At 53.6% G+C, this 17,607-nt stretch overlaps 1 protein-coding gene across 1 annotated transcript; it reads left to right on the forward strand.

The window, feature by feature from the left end:
* The first annotated feature begins 1 nt into the window (after nucleotide 1).
* FTCD (formimidoyltransferase cyclodeaminase) lies at nucleotides 2-17,055 on the forward strand. The gene is made up of 14 exons (XM_075543332.1): nucleotides 2-55; nucleotides 935-1,118; nucleotides 2,299-2,427; nucleotides 4,310-4,398; nucleotides 4,581-4,760; nucleotides 5,406-5,543; nucleotides 6,453-6,584; nucleotides 12,554-12,615; nucleotides 13,424-13,553; nucleotides 13,837-13,998; nucleotides 15,225-15,268; nucleotides 15,467-15,605; nucleotides 15,980-16,075; nucleotides 16,969-17,055. The coding sequence occupies exons 1-14, from the start codon at nucleotides 2-4 to the stop codon at nucleotides 17,053-17,055; spliced, it is 1,626 nt and encodes a 541-aa protein (XP_075399447.1).
* The last annotated feature ends 552 nt before the right edge of the window (nucleotides 17,056-17,607 follow it).

Raw genomic sequence — 17,607 nt, forward strand, 5'->3', positions numbered from 1 at the left:
CATGCCTCAGCTGGTGGAATGTGTCCCCAACTTCTCAGAAGGAAACAATCAGGAGGTGAGGTGCTCGGTGGGCTGGCAGAGGGGCAATATGGGGTGCTCAGGCTGAGGAGAACAGGAAGTTCTTGGTACTGGCGGGGGGCTTGATTTTTCCTGGATGAGAACCAAGCCATAAGAGCCAGCTTTGACTGCCCACGTGCCTGGGCGACTTGGGAGGAGGGACCTGATCCAGGCATTAAGAGTGGCCAGAGGGGGATTCAGGGCCAGTGTAGGCAGAGGTGGGGACCCAAAGTTGGGGCTGCTTTTGTTTGATAACAGGGGCCCCAAGGACAGTTGTGAGGGTCACACGCACTCACCTAGATGTGTCTGCAGAGGTTGTGCTGTCCTCACGGGCTGTCCTTAACTCACTGCGACTCCCAGCACGGTGACATGGGTGCTGCTGTCATTCCCACGTCATCTACAAGGCACAGAGAAGCTAAGCAGACCACCAGTAGTCACACAGCAGGATTTGGTCCCGACTTCTTGTTTCCATCTACTGGGCAGTTCTGGGCCCCCCGGGTCCCCCCATGCATTTAGGGGTGCACACACTTTGAAAGGCCATTTCAGTGGCACAGGAAGTAGGACCTTCTGTGACCTTGGGCTAGTTGGTTACCCTCACAGAGTCCTGGCTGACCCCTCTGGGCCTTGATTTCTAGCAGGTGCCCCTGGTTCTGCTTCCTGCCTCAGTTTCTCCTTTCTCTACCCAGTCTGGCTGGGGCTTCCCAGGGTTTGAGGTTGACCATCTTTCCCATGCTAATCTTACACATGTTCGGGGCCCACACGCTCCTTGTGGGAGTCCCTACAATCCCTGCAGCATCTCACCCTTAGGCCAAGTCCCGGCACATGGGAGAGTCGCAGGGCAGCCAGTCGGGAGTGCTGAGCCAGTTCTGCTCCCCAGGTGATCGAGGCCATCTCCAGGGCCATCACCCAGACTGCGGGCTGCGTGCTGCTGGATGTGGACGCCGGCCCTTCCACCAACCGCACGGTCTACACGTTCGTAGGGCGGCCAGAGGATGTGGTCGAGGGTGCCCTCAATGCTGCCCGGGCCGCTGCTCAGCTCATTGACATGAGCAGGCACAAAGGTGGGGACCGGGGGTCGGACCTGACTGGGAGGCAGGCTGGGTGAGCCTGGGGCCTGCACCTAAAAGCAGAGGGGGAGGCACCCATGCCACGAACAGAGGTCCTGCAGGTCTGAGGACTAAGCGGGGGCTTCTTGGAGAAGAGTCCTGAGTTGGCTGTTTGCCCACTGTCCCAGGGCCTCCAATGTCTCCTCTCATTACTGAGGCCATGGGCGCTGCCCCAGGACAGAGGAGCAGCATGCTTGGGTGACACGGCCCACACCTGCCCCTGGGTTTCTGACGGACCACGAGGTCCACCCACTCAGGCTTTGGGCCAGGCCCTCGCTGGGAGGGTCCAATGTCAGGGGCAGAAGATGCAGCTCTGTCCAGGGAAGCTGGCAGGACACCAGATAACCCTCAGATTCAGACATGTCAGGGCCAGTGGTGGGTGGAGACAAAGGTCAGTAGACACTGGAGAGCCAGTCAAAAGGCCAGGGTCAGGGGTGGGTGGGAGAGACACATATGGAGGGGGCTCACAGATGACCCCCAAGCTGGGGGGCAGGTAAGAGGCTTATTGAAGAGCCAGGAGCTGGTACCTGGCAGGAAGGGCCAAGGGAGGTGGGGCTGTGAGGTAGGTGCTTGGGGGAGAGGGGCGGAGGGCCAAGGCAGAGGGAGAGCCCATCAAAGTCAACACTGTCAACTTGGCCACGACTCTGGGACCTGAGTCGCACAGCTCTGGGACACCACTTGTTGGACTTTAGGAGTGGGAAGCCCACTGCCACTACCATGAGCTCGATTCAGGTTTACAGTGACCCTGTAGGGCAGAGGAGGACTCTTCTGAAGGACCCCCTGGAGTGACTGGTGAACCTGAACTCACTGATCTCATGGTTGGCAGTTCAACACCCACCGGGAAGCAGAGGGCGTGTTGCAAAGAGTCAGAATGTCAGGCCCTGCGTCTGCACATCTCCCTCCCGCGGCTATGGAGACACCCACGGCCATTGGTGTCAATGTGTTCAGGCTGCCCCCTGCTGTCCTGTGGGAATGGCTGGTCAGCATAAGCAGGGGGACCACTGAGGGGCAGGAGTCTGAGAAGCCCAACTGAGCTGGTGGACCAACTCCTTGTATGCTCCCTAGAGCCTTACTGACCCCCTTATACATTGAACCTTGAACCTGGTCCCCCCACCTCCCCCGCCCATCTCTGCAGGGGAGCACCCTAGGATGGGTGCTTTGGATGTCTGCCCCTTCATTCCGGTCAGGGACGTCAGCATGGATGAGTGTGTGCTTTGTGCTGAGGCCTTTGGCCAGCGGCTGGCAGAGGAACTGGGTGTGCCAGGTAAGTGTCCCCAGGGGCGACCCTCAGGGGAGACAGCTTACCCCGAGGGTGGGCAGCCTCTTGAAAGGGGAGATGGTTACAAAGCAGAGCTGGGTGAGCAAACCGTCACCCATGACCCCTGCTGCCGCTTCCCTAGGAAAACAAGGGCGAATGGAAAGAACGGATGCATCACGTCCCGGGACACAGGGGGCGCTCATGCACCAGCATTGCCCAAGGCATGAAGGACAGGCTAACACAGTGGTTCTCAACCTTCCTCATGCCGCGACCCTTTCATACAGTTCCTCATGTGGTGGTGACCCCCAGCCATAAAATTATTTTTGTTGCTACTTCATCACTGTCATTTTGCTACTGTGATGAATGGGGTGACCCCCTGTGAAAGGGTCGTTCGATCCCCAAAGGGGTCTCGACCCACAGGTTGAGAACCACGGGCTCTATCATCAGTGTGGGGTAGTGAGCCAGACTGACCTGGGGCTTATGAGTTTACCTCCTTGTTACCTCGACTATCAGGCCCATGACCCGGAGCAATCGAGTGTGATTAGCAACCCCGCCAGGGGAACAGAACCAGAATCAGCCGTTTCTTCGCCAGGAAGCTGGCTAAGGGATATCGTGCATCAGCAAAGCTGGGAGCGGGCAGGGCTGGATTCAATTCCGTGCCCCAGCAGCACGTTTACCAATGTCGTTTGCAACGTTAATCATGTGTGGCGTGTACGTGGGCTGTACTTGTTCAGATACACGAAAAGCTGTAGCGTTCATGAGTCCCTAAAAAGAATCCTGCAATTCACTCTCCGACCGGTCCCAGATGACGACGCTTATCAATCTTCTACCATGACCAGGGACTCTGGCGGGGTTAGATCAACCCCACGCAGGCTTCAAATCATCACCGACACGGCAAGCTCTCCTTTGTACTCTTTGGAGACAGTGCAAACACACACTGATAAAGATCCACAACCCACTTCGACGAAACGGAAACTACTCCAACCCGGCTGATTCAAATAAAATGGCTGCAGTCTGGCTCCCAAATCACATCTCAGTAACTCCACCTGGTGACCACATGTTAATAACTTAATCATTAGCAATCACGTCTTCATAAGGCCACCCGGGACGGGCGGAAGAAGGAACCAATCCGTGATAAGAAGAAACCACGATGTTGCTTAGAAGTGAGGGCGGCGAGACTTTGCCTCTTGGGGACCTCAGGAAAGACTGACTGCCAGAGCGGGGATCACGTTTGCTCGAGGGTTAGCAAGAACAAGGGGGCCCTCAGCGAGAGGGATTGGCCCGTAGCCACAACTGATGGACTCAGACACGCCAGCGATCCCAAGAGTGGCGCAGGGCTGCAGAGACTGTCATGGTGAGGTGCAGGTGGCTGGATGACAACTAGCAACAAAACCCTCACGTGTGTGTGGGGTTATCGAAATCAAGAAGATGAACCCAAGCAAACAGAACGCAGGAGAACACAGGGAATGGCCGGGAATGGGAGGATGTCCTGGATGCGAGAGTCTGGGCACCAGGACCCTACACACTGAACTATAGGGTTGCTGTAGGAAGTGGCACTTGATGGGTATTTCTGTTTTCTTTAATTTGGGGTTATGTGGATCATTCATTGAAAATACATCTTTAGAAAGAAATGTGGTATGTCTTCCACCAACGCTTCTCACCTATCAGATCGTAACTCCCGTGGCTGAAGCGAGACTGTGCCAGGCCCCTCTGCAGAGGGAGCCAGTTGGGGACAGGAAGTGGAGGAGGCCCTGTTTGGTGTGAATGTTGGGGGTGGGGCCTGGGGTGGCTCTCTAGGGAGGTGAGACAGATGGGAGCTGGTGGCCCTCTCCAGACACCAGGGATCTGGCCTTCTGCTGACCGGGCCTGACCTGAGCCTCCTTTGCAGTGTACCTCTATGGGGAGGCAGCGAGGATGGCCAGTCGCCGGACACTGCCCGCCATCCGGGCTGGGGAGTATGAGGCCCTTCCTGAGAAGGTTTGATCTTTGTGGCAGGGAGGTGGGGCGTGTGTGTGCGGAATGACTCTTGGCAGCAGTGTGCTGGTCCTTACCCATCTCCCCATCTCCTGTGGGGTGGGTGGACCCGGCCCTTTCATCCCTGACCCCCCAGCTACCTTCCCCTGTGGAGAGGGGCTCACTCCAGGCAAATCCATCCACAGCTCAAGCAAACCGAATGGGCACCAGACTTTGGTCCCAGCACCTTCGTTCCCACCTGGGGGGCCACTGTCACTGGAGCCCGGAAGTTCCTCATTGCCTTCAACATCAACCTGCTCAGCACCAAGGAGCAGGCGCATCGGATTGCCCTCAACCTGCGGGAGCAAGGCCGAGGGAAGGACCAGGTCAGTCCTATGAGCCCTGGAATGGCCGATCTCAGAGGGAAGAGGGGACAAGCAGGGAGGCTAGGGAGGAAGCGTGCCCCATTGGTTCAACCTGGATGGCTGGTGACCAACTGAGCCCCACTTCAGTGTCCATGACATGTGGGCCAGGGCAGTGTTGGGGCTTTGAGTGGTCTAGTTGAGAATGTTTTAAAGGACATTTTACACAGAACCAGGACTGCGCTTGTTAAAATATTGCAGTCTTTTCATACTGGTGGGGAGGCAGCTGCTTTCTGTGCCCCAGAGGCCCCAGCTCTCCCAGATCCACCCAGATACCGGCCCCCTCGGGCATCCCAATGAATCTTCAGGGGCTCCCAGGTACCACCCTCCTCCCATCAAATCTGCCACAGCAGCTGTCATCTAACTTTAGCATCGGTCCTGCAGGACGCCTTGGTCAGACCCCCAGTGAAGGAGTTGGAGGAAGACTTGCAATCCCGCTATGAGCTCCCTCCGTCCTGGGCCTCCATCTACTCTTAGCTGTCCAGGGTGCTGAGCTCGGGCCACCTGGGAAGACAGGCGGAGCAGCGCTCAGAGCAAGGCCACAGGAAGGCAGCGCAGGGCAGGGTGGGCTTCGTTAGCCTGGCCTGGGAAGGGCTTCTCCTTTGGCAGCCAGGGCGTCTGAAGAAGGTTCAGGGCATTGGCTGGTACCTGGATGAGAAGAACCTGGCGCAGGTGTCCACAAACCTCCTGGACTTTGAGGTCACGGCACTGCACACGGTCTATGAGGAGGCCTGCAGAGAAGCGCAGGTGAGCAGGGTAGGGTGCTCCTGGCGGCTGGCAGGGTGGGGAGAGGAGGCTTGCTCAAGGCCACACTTGTCCTGAGTGTGGGTAGGGACATTCGCCATGCCTGCTCCTCACTGCCTGCCATTCCTAACCCCAAACCTTTCAACACCATGGGATAATTAAGGTTACCCACATCTGGGAAGTAGCAAATGACCGTTAGCCTCCAGGGCAGCATCTATTTGGGTGAGCAGGCCAGGTACCTCGCCAGCACAGGAGTTGGCAAACTTTGCTCCAGAACCATCTCCCACTCTTTCAGTACGTACACGTGGCTCTTCAGTAAACATAAAATGAAAATTTCATTTTTAGATTATGGTGATTTCACATGCTGGTAAAACTATATTTCTGACATGCGCTATCATTTTGTGAGTGCTTGATTTCTTTGGGTATTGTCCCCATGAACTTTTTACAAAGCACCAGCTATTTCTCAGTTCTTCCACCTGAGCGTCACCAGGCATTGAACGGTTGCTCTTGTATTTGAATAGCATATATGTTTCTCTGATACAGACTCTTTTCAAAGTGATACTTTCTTATCATTCTTAGTGCCTCAAACTCAAACCTTTTTAGATATACTTTAAAAACGTTATACAGTTTATTTTGGTGAAAAAACATTCAATTCATGATTTTTCAAAAAAATATATTTTTTCACGAAAAGAAATATTTATGGCTCTCAAATAATTTTTAGAATTGTGTGAGGGACAGGATTGGCTCTTCTGTTTCCAAAGCTTGCCGAGCCCTGCTCTTACTGGGCTGGCGGGGAAGGTGGGGGGGAATCCATGCAGGTGAGCATGGTAGGAGGCTCCTGCCTGACCCCAGGAGCATCCTCCAGGCTGATGCACTCCTAGATGTGGACCTGACTCACTTGTGTGTCCCCAGGAGCTGAACCTTCCAATTGTGGGCTCTCAATTAGTGGGCTTGGTGCCTCTGAAGGCCATCCTGGATGCGGCAGCCTTCTACTGCCAGAAGGAGAACCTCTTCATCCTGGAGGAGGAACACAGAATCAGGCTGGTGAGCCAGGGTCCCAGTGTGAAGGTGGAGAGGGATGAGGCGTGGGCCTGTGGCTCTGCTGGGAGAGAGTGAACAAGCTTGATGTTCCCTGGGGTGGGTTTCGATGCTGGAGGTGCCCACACCCAAGCTGCAAACTCACCCAATGTCCAGGCTTCCCTGCAGGAGAAGGAGCTTTGTGGGACTTTCACACTGTGGCTTCTGTGAGCCCAGGGGAAGTTCTGGTGGGGTGGCCTTCCTCTGAGCTGCCTGCAGAAGGGGATGCCGTTCTGTAAAGGAGAAGTAGGGTCTGAGGCCTCCTTCATGGCCTTGCCTCGGAGAGTCTGCTTCTCAACGCTCTTGGCAAGGCTTTCTTCTGGTTCCAATCTCTGCTCATTTCAGAGGTTTCAGAAATTCTGTCGTATCTGGTATGTTTCTCTTTTTTGCTTACACATCTTGAAAAGGAGCAATCTGCTCAGGTTGTGCCTGGCTGTGACCTCAGGACCCGGTAGATCTCCTCTCAAAGTGTGCTGGCAGTTCCAGGGAGCAGTCGGGCCTTGCTCTGGTGTCTGCTGTGGCTCTGCTGCACGTGGGCAGTAGAGAGCGAAGGTGTCTCCTAGGTATCTCATGGGCACCAGTGGGTCTGTACCTGGGGACCACTGACCACCTCTGACACTCCTAAAAGGATGAGGGCAGTTTGAACCTTCCAAGAGTAGAAGTCAAACTAGAAACGCCTGAAAGACCAATATCCCCTCAAGACCCACCAGAGGGAGTAGTTGGGATCCTTTCTAGTCTCCTCCCTGTGGGTGACTCAGGGGGTTTCCCCGCCCCCCTCCTGGAAATTCTTAATACAATCACTATACGGCGACATGAGGTAGAATTCACTGACTGTGTACTTCTAAAAATTTCAAGCAAAGCAACTTAAAGTGGCCCTGTATTGATAGCACTCTCAAGCACTGACCAGGCAAATACAAACCTTAGAGGTACAAATTTTAAATCCAGGTATTCAAGGATGACCGCAGATGCTCAGTGATCAGAAAGAATAGTACCTGGAGGCTGGTCCACACAGAAGAAGCACAGTGTGATCCAAGGATTACTAGGAATAAGATCCAAATCCAGGGGAGGGAATACTATCAGAGCTTATATTCTGAACACCCAGTTTGCAGGAGGCTGGGCTGTGTTGCTGACTCCTACTGGGTGAAGCAAGAAAAACAAATGAACAGAATAAACTTACAATAGCCAAAAAGTAAGTAACTAAAGTAATAATATTAAAGCAAAGAACAGTCGGAAACAACACCAAGTAAAATAATTTAACAACTATAAACAAGCAAATAAAAACAGCCTAGACAAAAAGCAAACAAGGAAAACTAGGGAAGGGGAAGAGAAAAGACAGCAAAGAAAAAAAGAGAGAGTGGATAAAGTAATAAAAAAGGAAAGTATACAAAGAGAAGATTAAAAACCAGAACCAGGGAAGGACAATAAAAGGAAAAATGAGACAAAATACCCAAGAAAGAAAGGAGAAATTGTGGGGACAAGGCACCTGGTCTCAGTTGGCAGCCTTATGGTGTGGGGTGCCAGCTCGTGGGACACAGGGCCTCGATGGTGCTCCTGCCAGCTTATGTGCTGTGTGGGGTCGGGGGACCTGCTCTGGAAGGAGTTCGTACCAGCTCAGATGATAGCTGAGGTCAGGTGCTTGCTCCAGAAGGAATTCTTTCGGGCCCAGAAGACAGCTGCGGGCAGCGTAGCTGAGTACGAAGGCACTTTCGGCTCACCCAGGGGTGGGCAGGGACTCACCACTGTGTTTTCTCCTGACCGGGAGTGAGGCTGAGGCACCATGAGGGCGCAGCTCTGGCCTCGGGAGAACAGGGGCTGTGTGGAGTCGGTGAGGGTGGGGGCTGGCCACATTGGACACCCGGAGGGTGTCAGGAGAAAGGGAAGATCGCATCTTTCTTGCCACCAGCCAGGGGTGTGTCAGACCATCGTCTGGAGGGAATGCTGCTTGCTGGAGTTCAAGGTGGCTCGCTGACAATCCACCCGCCCGTCTCCTCGCCAGCTGCTTCTGGCCAGCTTCTCCTCTGGCTCAGCATCCACATCTGTTTCCGTGGGTCTCTTGTTTGCTTGCTTCTTTGAAGCTAGGTGGCATGTCACCAAAGGACGCGGGTCGTTTTCACCTTGACTTAACCTCTTTTGATAGCCACTCGGACCAGTGGTGACGTCTGATGGGCAGGGGTTCGGTAACGTTTTCTAAAGCCGTGACTTTTCTCTTTCTTGAAAACATACATTTAAAAATTAACTGTTTGTTCTTATGTGTATATGCATTTAGAATTTATTCCCCCCTTGTTTGTGGAGTATAATAGATGCAAACATACTCTGTGTCTTCACACAGCCCATACCATTAAATCCATGACGATGTCCCATGAAACGCCCTGGCAGTGGCTTTTCTTTTCCCCTCTTTTTCCCACCCTCTGGACCGTCTTCCCTGCCTGTCCCAGCCTCTGCCCCGCCCCGATCCTGGCCTCTTTGTAGTTGTTAAAGTCTTACCCTTCGGCATGAAGACAATTTTTCTTTTTTCCTTTATAATGATGGTGTCATAAGATAGCTATCTTTATGATATCGACTAACGTCACTGAGCATAATGCCCTTTAGCTTTGTCCATGCCATGTGGCGTTTGACAGATCCATCATTGCTTTTGAAGTATCCATTGTGTGCATGTACCAGAGCCTGCTTGGTCATTCCTCTGCAGGCGGGGCTTTTGATTCTTTCCATCTTTTTGCTAGAAATTGCTGCAACAAGCATGGGTGTGCGTATGTGTCTGTGCTTTGTGCTTTGTTCTTTAGGGTGTATACCAAGTAGAGAGACGGCAGGATCAGAAGTGATTTGCATTTGTTTAAGGAAGTGTCATACTGACTCTCATAGTGGCTGTGTAATTTATTCTACAACTCCACCAACAACCTATGAGCGTTCCAATTGCTCCCCCTTCTCTCCAGCATTGATTAGATTCTGTTTTTGAAAAAGATTTTGCTAAGTCTCAGTGTGAAGCGGTATCTCGCTATTGTTTCCCTTTGTATTTCTCTTAGGGCTAATAAACTCAGACATGTCTTCATATGATTTTCGGCCTCCTGGAGACCCCATTTAGTAAATTGTCTATTCTTGTCTTGTGCCCATTGTTTGATTGGGCTAGTTGTATTTTTCTTATTAAAGTGTTGTAATTTTCAACAGAGTTATGAAATTAGCCCTTTATCTATTAGATCACTGCCATATATTCCCCCCCCCCATTTGCAAATTCTCATTTTGTTTCATTTTGCTCTTTTACTGAAGTCTTTTGATGTGCAGAAATATTGTACTCATAGAAGGTTCCAGAAGAGGAAAAAAGAGAAGGTTCCAGGTCTCTGTCTTGTCTTCTGTAGTGTGTTTATGCCTTGTAGTAGGGCCCTTAAGTTTGTCCCCCCGTTTTTCATTGATGGTCCCCATGGCTCTGGGGTTCATATTCAGGTTTTCATGTGGTTCGAGTTTGTATCTGTGCATGATGTGAAGTGTGGGTGCTGGTTCACTCTTTGGCAGGTGGGGATTCCATTTTTCCAGTGCCGTTTATTGAAAAAGTTATCTCTTTCCCTTTAATGTGGTTCGGTCCTTTTTCAAAGATTAGGTGTTTATAGGTACTTGGTTCTATTTCTGAGTTCTCAATTCTAATCCATTGATCTACATGTCTATTGTACCAATACCAAACTGCTTTGATTACCATGGCATCTGTTTCAGTAGATCTCTTGTGTCTTTGTTCTAGAGCAAGAGTGGGGAGCGTTTTTCTGTCCAGGGTCATTTAGATATTTATAACACCATTTTTGGGTCATATTGGTCAAACGTTTAATTAAATCACCCTTGGTGTGAAGGCTGGATCGGCTTCTCTTTGGTGAAGCACGCGATGTTAACTGATTGTGAGGGCCTTCGACGGCTCTCGGGCCAGATGTTCTCCACGCTGTTTTAGAGGGTCTGTGTACTGTATCTGCCTAGTTTGCTATCTTGTCAGAAGTTCAGTTTCACTCTCTTTATGGAATCCATTAGTATCTGGAAGTTTTTACTTTTATCAAGTTCTATTTAGTTATTCTTTGTTACTTGTGCTTTTAGTATCATATTTTAAGAAACAATCACCAAGTCCAAGGTCATGAAGATATACGCCTCTGTTTTCTTATAGATTTAATAATTTTAGCCTTTATATTTATGCCTGTAAAGTTTGAGTTAATTTTTATCTGCTGTGAGGTAGGGGTCCAATTTTCTTCTTTTGCGTGTGGAATCCAGTTTCCCTAGCAACATTTTTTGAATAGATTACTTTTCCCCCATCAATTGGTTTTGGCATTGTTACTGAAAATAAATTCGAGGATTTATTTCTGTACTGTTAATTCTATTCCATTGGTCTGTATGTCTATCCTTGTACCAGTACCACACAGACATTAGTTAATATTGAAACAGGAAAATGTGAGTTCTCCAATTTTGTTCTTTCTTTTATGTCCTGTTTTGGCTATTCTGCATCACTTGAAAATCCACGGGACTTTCAATTGGAAATTTAATAGGATTACATTGAATCTGCACATTGCTTTCGGTAGTATTGTTATTAATGATAGTAAGTCTTCCAATCCTAAAACATGAATATCTTTTCATTCACACCCACTCCCTACTTATTGACATGTTGAGGATCCGTAGACCAGGTTGTTATGTAAAAATCAATAGTATTGAAAATGTAGGATGACCACATAAGATCACAAAATGGAGGATGATGATAGCATTACATAACTGTTAAAGTCTATCATGACGTAATTGCCAACCCCTGAGAGTCATGGCTCAATCAAGTTAACATACAACCTTAACCTTCACAGCCAGCTCTTCTCTTGCCTCTCACCTTGGTGCTTGCGACTGCTAGCCATATGTCGTGAAGGTGCAAATGAAATTGAGTAGTAGACCTTTTTTCACTCTTGTAAATGAGAACTGTTGGAGAATGGGAGAGTTGATAGGTGAGGGGGAGGTGTATTTAGATTATCTTTAGTATCTTTCAGCAGTTTTTAAAAATACTTTTCAATGTACAAGTCTTGTTATGATGTACCTATCTTGTTCTTCTTGATGAAATTTCTTCCTAGTATTTTATTCTTCGTGATGCTATTGTAAATGGAATTATTTTCTTAATTTCCATTTCAGATTGTTTATTGCTAATGTATAGAAAAACACCTAATTAATGCATCATTGGTTCCGTATCCTGCAACTTGACGGAATTGGTTTGTTAGCTCTAACTGTTTGCTTACATGCGTGCTTTTTAACGTGTTCTATGTATAAGATTTGGTGAAGAGCATACAGTTTTCTTCTTCTTTTCCAATTTAAAGGCGCCTTGGTGGCAAGGTGGCTTATGCATAGTTACAACCCACTGCAGGAGAAAGATAAGACTTTCTGCTCCTGTAAAGAGTTACAGCCTCACTCACCCACAAGGGCAGTTCTATTTGGACCTGCAGGGTCATTATGAGTCAGAACATACTCAATGGTATTGAGCTTGGAGTTTGGGTCTATCCAGTTAGAAGGCCCTACTTTGCCCCAATTGCTTCGGCTGGAACGTCCAGTCCTGTGACACTCTAGTGTTGAACAGGGATGGTGAAAGCGCCATCTCGTGGAATGTGACTAGTTGGCTGAGTGTTCTTGGGAACTCCTCTCTCTAGGTATTTGCCCATCTGGTGCTGCAGGGGCGGTGGGCCGGGAAGATGCACTGGGTGCAAGCTCTGAGCTTGGCGTACTTTCCCAGGTCCAGCCAGCTTGCACGTGGTAGTCAGTGGTCAAAAAGGCTCAACCCCACCCCCTGCCCTGCTCCCCATAAAAAGCTGGGCTCAGGGAGGAGACACTACAGAGCCGTGGAAGGGATCCCAACACGTGCCGTGACCTTCCTTGGTGCATTGTTGCCCTTCCTCAGGAGGGGCTGGGGAAGGAGGGCCATTGCACCCCACACTCTCCTCTTTTTCCAGGTCGTGAACAGGCTGGGCCTGGACTCCCTGTCTCCCTTCAATCCGAAGGAGCGGATTATTGAGTGAGCCCCACCTCCCCCCCCCCCCACCGCCCCGGCCCCAATCCTGCCTGAAACCAGAGGCTCCTTCAAGAGCTGTGGGTGTGGTTTAAAGGGCAGGACCCTGTGTGGTTCTAATCCTTCCAGATCCTTCTGAAACCTTCAATAAAGGTCAGCATTCTCTGTGCTGGGCCTGGGAGCGGGGGCAAGCTGAGACCCTGACATGGTCCTCACGGCCAGGTCCTGGGAGTCTTCCAGCTGCTCTGAACACTGGGGGTAATGTCCCTGCTGCTGAGGACCGTGGTATGGGGAGCAGGGTGCAACTCGGAGTTAGAATTAGGTCCTAAATCCATCTTTGCCTTCACAGTCTGATAGCAGGGTTGTTGACGATGTTACATCACCCTGGGGAACGCTGGGGACTTTGTGGCCCAGACACTCACTCAGCGGAGGGCCGTGCCTTTGTGGTTGACAAGGGGAGTGTGTAGGGTTTGGAGGAAGGCGCTGGGGCCACCTTCCCTACAGTGGCCCTCCCAGAGAATAGTCCCCAGAGCCTGGCCCCCTCCACGTCCCTGTGCCTCAGGACAGCCCCTCAGTGGAGCGAGGGACAGGGAACTAACTTCCTGCTGAGTCCCATGCACACCAGTTGGTAGAGCACAGTTGGATGAGGACAGTGGGATCCAAGGTGAAGTAGCTTGTAGGGGGTCCATCCAGAAGCCAGTGGCTTGTCCAAGGCTGTGTCTCTGATGGGAAGCGCTGAGGGAGGTGGGCTCCTGCTAAGACCCAGGGGAGGGCCAGAAACCCTTCTCTCCACCGAGCTGCTGTCCACCCGCAGGTACCTGGTCCCCGATGGCCAGCCTGAGCAGGGCCTGGTGAACAAGTCCCTGGGCGCCTTCATCCGCGAAGTGGGTGCCCGCTCGGCAGCCCCGGGGGGCGGGTCGGTGGCTGCGGCTGCTGCAGCGATGGTGAGCTCTGCCTGGGGAGGGGCACGTCGGGACCCCAGCGTTCCGTGATCCCACTGCGGGGCACAGGGTTGGAGTTCTGCTGTTTGTGGTGGGCGGGCGGCACGGGTGGTGGGTTCTGCGCAGAGACCTTCCTGTGTGGGACCAGGCGAGTCTCTGAGAGCCGAGGAGCGGTGCCTGTGTGCCTGGCCTTCTCCGCAGTTGCCCCTGCTCTGGGGCCCAGATCCCCGGGGGAATGATGGCGTGCCCAGCGTGGGTCCCTGGCCCCATGTGCAGCCTTTCCCAGGGCGCAGCGCTGGCCTCCATGGTGGGCCTGATGACATACGGACGGCGTCAGTTCGAGCATCTGGACGCAGAGATGCGGCGCCTGATCCCGCCCTTCCACTCGGCCTCAGCCCAGCTGACCGCGCTGGTGGACGCGGATGCCCAGGCCTTCGCAGGGTATCTGGTGAGTGAGCTCGGCCCACGGCCTCTTTGGGTCCAGGCCCCAGAGGTAAACACACACACACACACACACACACACACACACACACACACACACACACGGAGGCACGAGGGAGCGTCTGAAGGGCCCAGCCAGAGCTGGGAGAACAGGCCTCGGGACAGGTGGAGTACCCACTTGGAGGGGCTTGGACAGCAGGAGTGTGAGGGGTGGATTGTCTAGCTGCCTTTTGGGACCAGGGACCAGCATGCCCCCTCCCTTCCCTGAGTCCCTTCTCCCTGCCAACGCAAGCCGGAAGCCCGTGGGGCTTGGGAGTTGGCACAGCTCTGGCTGTGGCAGGGGTGGGGTGAGAGGGAGCGGCCACCATGCAGGGTCTCTCTCCCACCAGCTGCAGTCAGAGGCCAGCTGGCTGTCCACTTAGTACCCACAGGTGGGGAGGAAGCGTCCACAACCCCGATGCTGAGAAATGGCCTCATGGCCACTCAGCAGATCTTGGACCTCAGGAGCCAGAGGAAAGGAATCTCACCAGAAAGACAGGGGCCTGGGCAAGACAGAGCCGCTGTGCGCTGCAGAGGGACCCGAGGGAGTTCTGGGGAACACACATCTCGCCAGGAGGGGCAGCTCACAGACGAGTGTATCGAAGGTCCACCGAGAAGGGGAGCCACGCAGACTTCAGAGCAACGGTACAGAAAGAAACTACCAGAGCCATCAGGCACCTGGAGGACAAGGTTGGGAATCCTCAACGTGGACGGGAGGTCAGCTGGAGCGGAGAGATCGGAGAAGGGGCCCGGCGGAGAGAGGAGATGCCCTGCGATGCTAGGAGACTCCGCACGTCCACGGGCATGCAGATAACCTAGGCTCAGGGTACAAGCCAGGTCTGTAGAGTCTGAGACTCCGACAGCCCCAAGGGCTTGCCTGTGACGTTGAGTGCCAGAGAAGTGCCCCAGCAAAGCGGATGACGGTGCTGGTCTCGAAGTCCCCTCCATCGAAGAAGCACCTGAGGGTGAGCAGAACCACGCTGGAGAAGTTGCTGCCCAAGACACTCCTGGGACATGCAAAGCGGGTGCCGACTCTTCAACAGGGGACACCCGTCTCACTGTGGGGGAACGCCAAACAATTCTACAGGGGACAGGCTTGCTCATGGGGACAGGGGTGGTCACTGGGGCAGGCTGCCCCTCCCACCCCCGGCACACACTCGCTCACCTTGTGTGTGTCTCTGGTCTTTCCTGTAGGAAGCTCTGAAGCTGCCCAGGAACACACAAGAGGAAAGGGACAGGTGCGTAGACCAGGCTGGTGAGGTGAGCAGTCCCCATGGGGTCTTGGTTATTAGAGAGGGTTTCCTGTGCCCCAGCCCTTGTTCTGTGGCTCCTGCTATCTGAGGAGGGGGAGGGGGGCTGGCCCACCCTACTCCAGCTGGAATACAGGTTCTCAGGAGCATAAGCATGGCCCCTATGGGGCCTTCCTGTGGTTCCAGGCGAGAGGCTGCCATGCAGGAGGGGCTGAAGCAGGCGGTGGCCGTGCCCCTGTCCTTGGCAGAGAAGGTAGCCTCGCTGTGGCCAGCACTGCAGGAGCTGGCCCTGTGCGGGAACCTGGCCTGCCGCTCTGACCTGCAGGTAGGAGGGCCCTGCCTCCTCTGCTCATGGACAAGGGAGGCAGCAGGGGAGGAGGGGCCTGGCCTCAGGCACAACAGCTCCGAAATGGGACCGGAACTCCAAGCCAGGCCTGAAGCAAGCACTGAACATAGCAAGCAGCCCCCTCCCCTCCCCTCTCCTTCCCACCCCTCTCCACTCCTGTCCAGCTTCCCTCCCCTCTCCCTCCAGAGTCCCTCCTTGCCCTCTCCCCTCCTCTCCCTTCCCCTCCCTCCTCTCAGTTTCTGTCTCCCCTCTGCTCTCTCCTCCCTCCTCTCCTGCCAGACCCTCACTTCCTGCCCTTGCCCCCCCACCCCCACCCCACTCACTGCTCCTCGTCTCCCTGGTGTTTGTGGCAGGTGGCAGCTAAAGCGTTGGAGACAGGTGTGTTTGGTGCCTACTTCAATGTGCTCACCAACCTGAAGGACATCACCGACACGGCCTTCAAGGACCAGGTGAGCACGTGGCAGCCCTGGCCAGATGCAGGGTCGCTTGTGTCCTTTGCGGGCCCAGGGGGCCCCTCTCATCTGTCCTATAGAGCTGCTCCCTTGTCTGGATCTCCTGCTGCACCCATAGCTTCAGGTCTCCCTTCCCCGGGGTTGTCTCTGAGACAGGGAAGTTGGGGTGCCTGGTGTGCCTGGACCTGTGGGCCTCCTCTGCTTTGGGCTTGTTCTGGCCAGGAGGGGGCTGAGTCATGCGAGATCAGTGCCCCAGTGCCTGTCACCACCCTCTCCATGACCTCAGTGACTGCAGTCACCCCAAACCCTGCCGTCTGGCAGCCCCTACTGGCTGTTTGACCCTGTGGACTTCATGTCACCATGACCATTTTTACCTAGCTCCCACAGGGGACGTCATGGCCATTTCAACATGGGGCTCCCCTCAGTTCAACCTCTTGCTGTCCATGTCCAGGCAGGCCCAGCATAAGGCCCATCTTGAGGGGACTCACTGCCCATCATTCAGGCAGTGGGATCAAATACAAGCTCCAGAAGCCCCCTCCCCCCACCTGGGACTTGGGGGCCAGTGTGTTTAGTCCTCAACATCTGTGGCTAGAGAAGGAGGCTAGGGAGGGGGAGGCCAAATCCTGGACTTGGCTCCCCCAAAGCTCACTACAGAGGGAGCCCCTCTTAGTTGCGTCAAGAGACCTTTGAAGAGCCAAGATCTCTGAGTGAGGTGACAACACAGATGGACAGGAAAGGACATGGGAGGAGATATTGTGGGCCAGGGCCAGCAGGGACAGTCAGGGTGCTGGGGACCATCTGTGGGCAGCAGCGGAGCAGGAGGGATGCCACCGTCCAGGGAGAGAGTGGGGCTGTCTGCCTGGCAGAGGGTGACCACCCTAATTTGTCAGATCCGCCAGCGAGTCTCCAGTCTCCTGCAGGACACCCAGACCCAGGCTGCCCTGGTGCTGGACCGCCTGGAGACCCGGCGGGAGTGAAAGCCAGGATGGAGACCCCTGCTGGACCCCCATCTGGGGTGGAGGGCCTGTGGCTGTCAGGAGCACTACCTGGCACCAGCTCTGGGACCAGGGCGGCCACAGGGTGTGTTCCCCTTCATCCCCTCATTCTCAGTAAAGTGCCCCACCCAGGGTTCTGCTGTGTGATTTGCGGCTGGGGTTGGGGGTTGGGTTCTGGACATCAGGGATCATGGGGCAGGGCAGAAGAGAATGAATTGCCAAGTTGGAGTGCTAGGAAATGGGGAATCCTCGGAGAGGTGACATGTGGCCAGCCAGCAGGGTCCCGAGCACTCAGGGACACAGTAGACACATGGGGCGTGATGGACCAGGCAGGATACCCGGTGTTACTCCAGCCTCTCCATCAGTGAGGAGCTGGAAGTGGTTTAGGGACTGTCACCCACAGAAGCCCACAGACAGGGAGGGACAGACTCCCAGGACCAAAAGGAGCTTCGGATGCGGGGGCTACTGCTGGCTAAGTGGCGTGTTGGCTGGTGTGGCTGTGGGGGATGGAGGCATTGATGAGGGAGGGGTGGG

The sequence above is a fragment of the Tenrec ecaudatus genome, chromosome 2 (genome assembly GCF_050624435.1).
Source record: "Tenrec ecaudatus isolate mTenEca1 chromosome 2, mTenEca1.hap1, whole genome shotgun sequence".
Taxonomy (NCBI): domain Eukaryota; kingdom Metazoa; phylum Chordata; class Mammalia; order Afrosoricida; family Tenrecidae; genus Tenrec; species Tenrec ecaudatus.

Excerpts from the sequence above, each read along its gene's own strand:
- FTCD (XM_075543332.1), top strand. The coding sequence starts at position 2 with ATGCCTCAGCTGGTGGAATGTGTCCCCAACTTCTCAGAAGGAAACAAT. Across the intron at positions 13,554-13,836 it reads CTGCGGCTGCTGCAGCGATG|GGCGCAGCGCTGGCCTCCAT; the intron begins GTGAGCTCTGCC and ends AGCCTTTCCCAG. Across the intron at positions 16,076-16,968 it reads ACACGGCCTTCAAGGACCAG|ATCCGCCAGCGAGTCTCCAG; the intron begins GTGAGCACGTGG and ends CTAATTTGTCAG.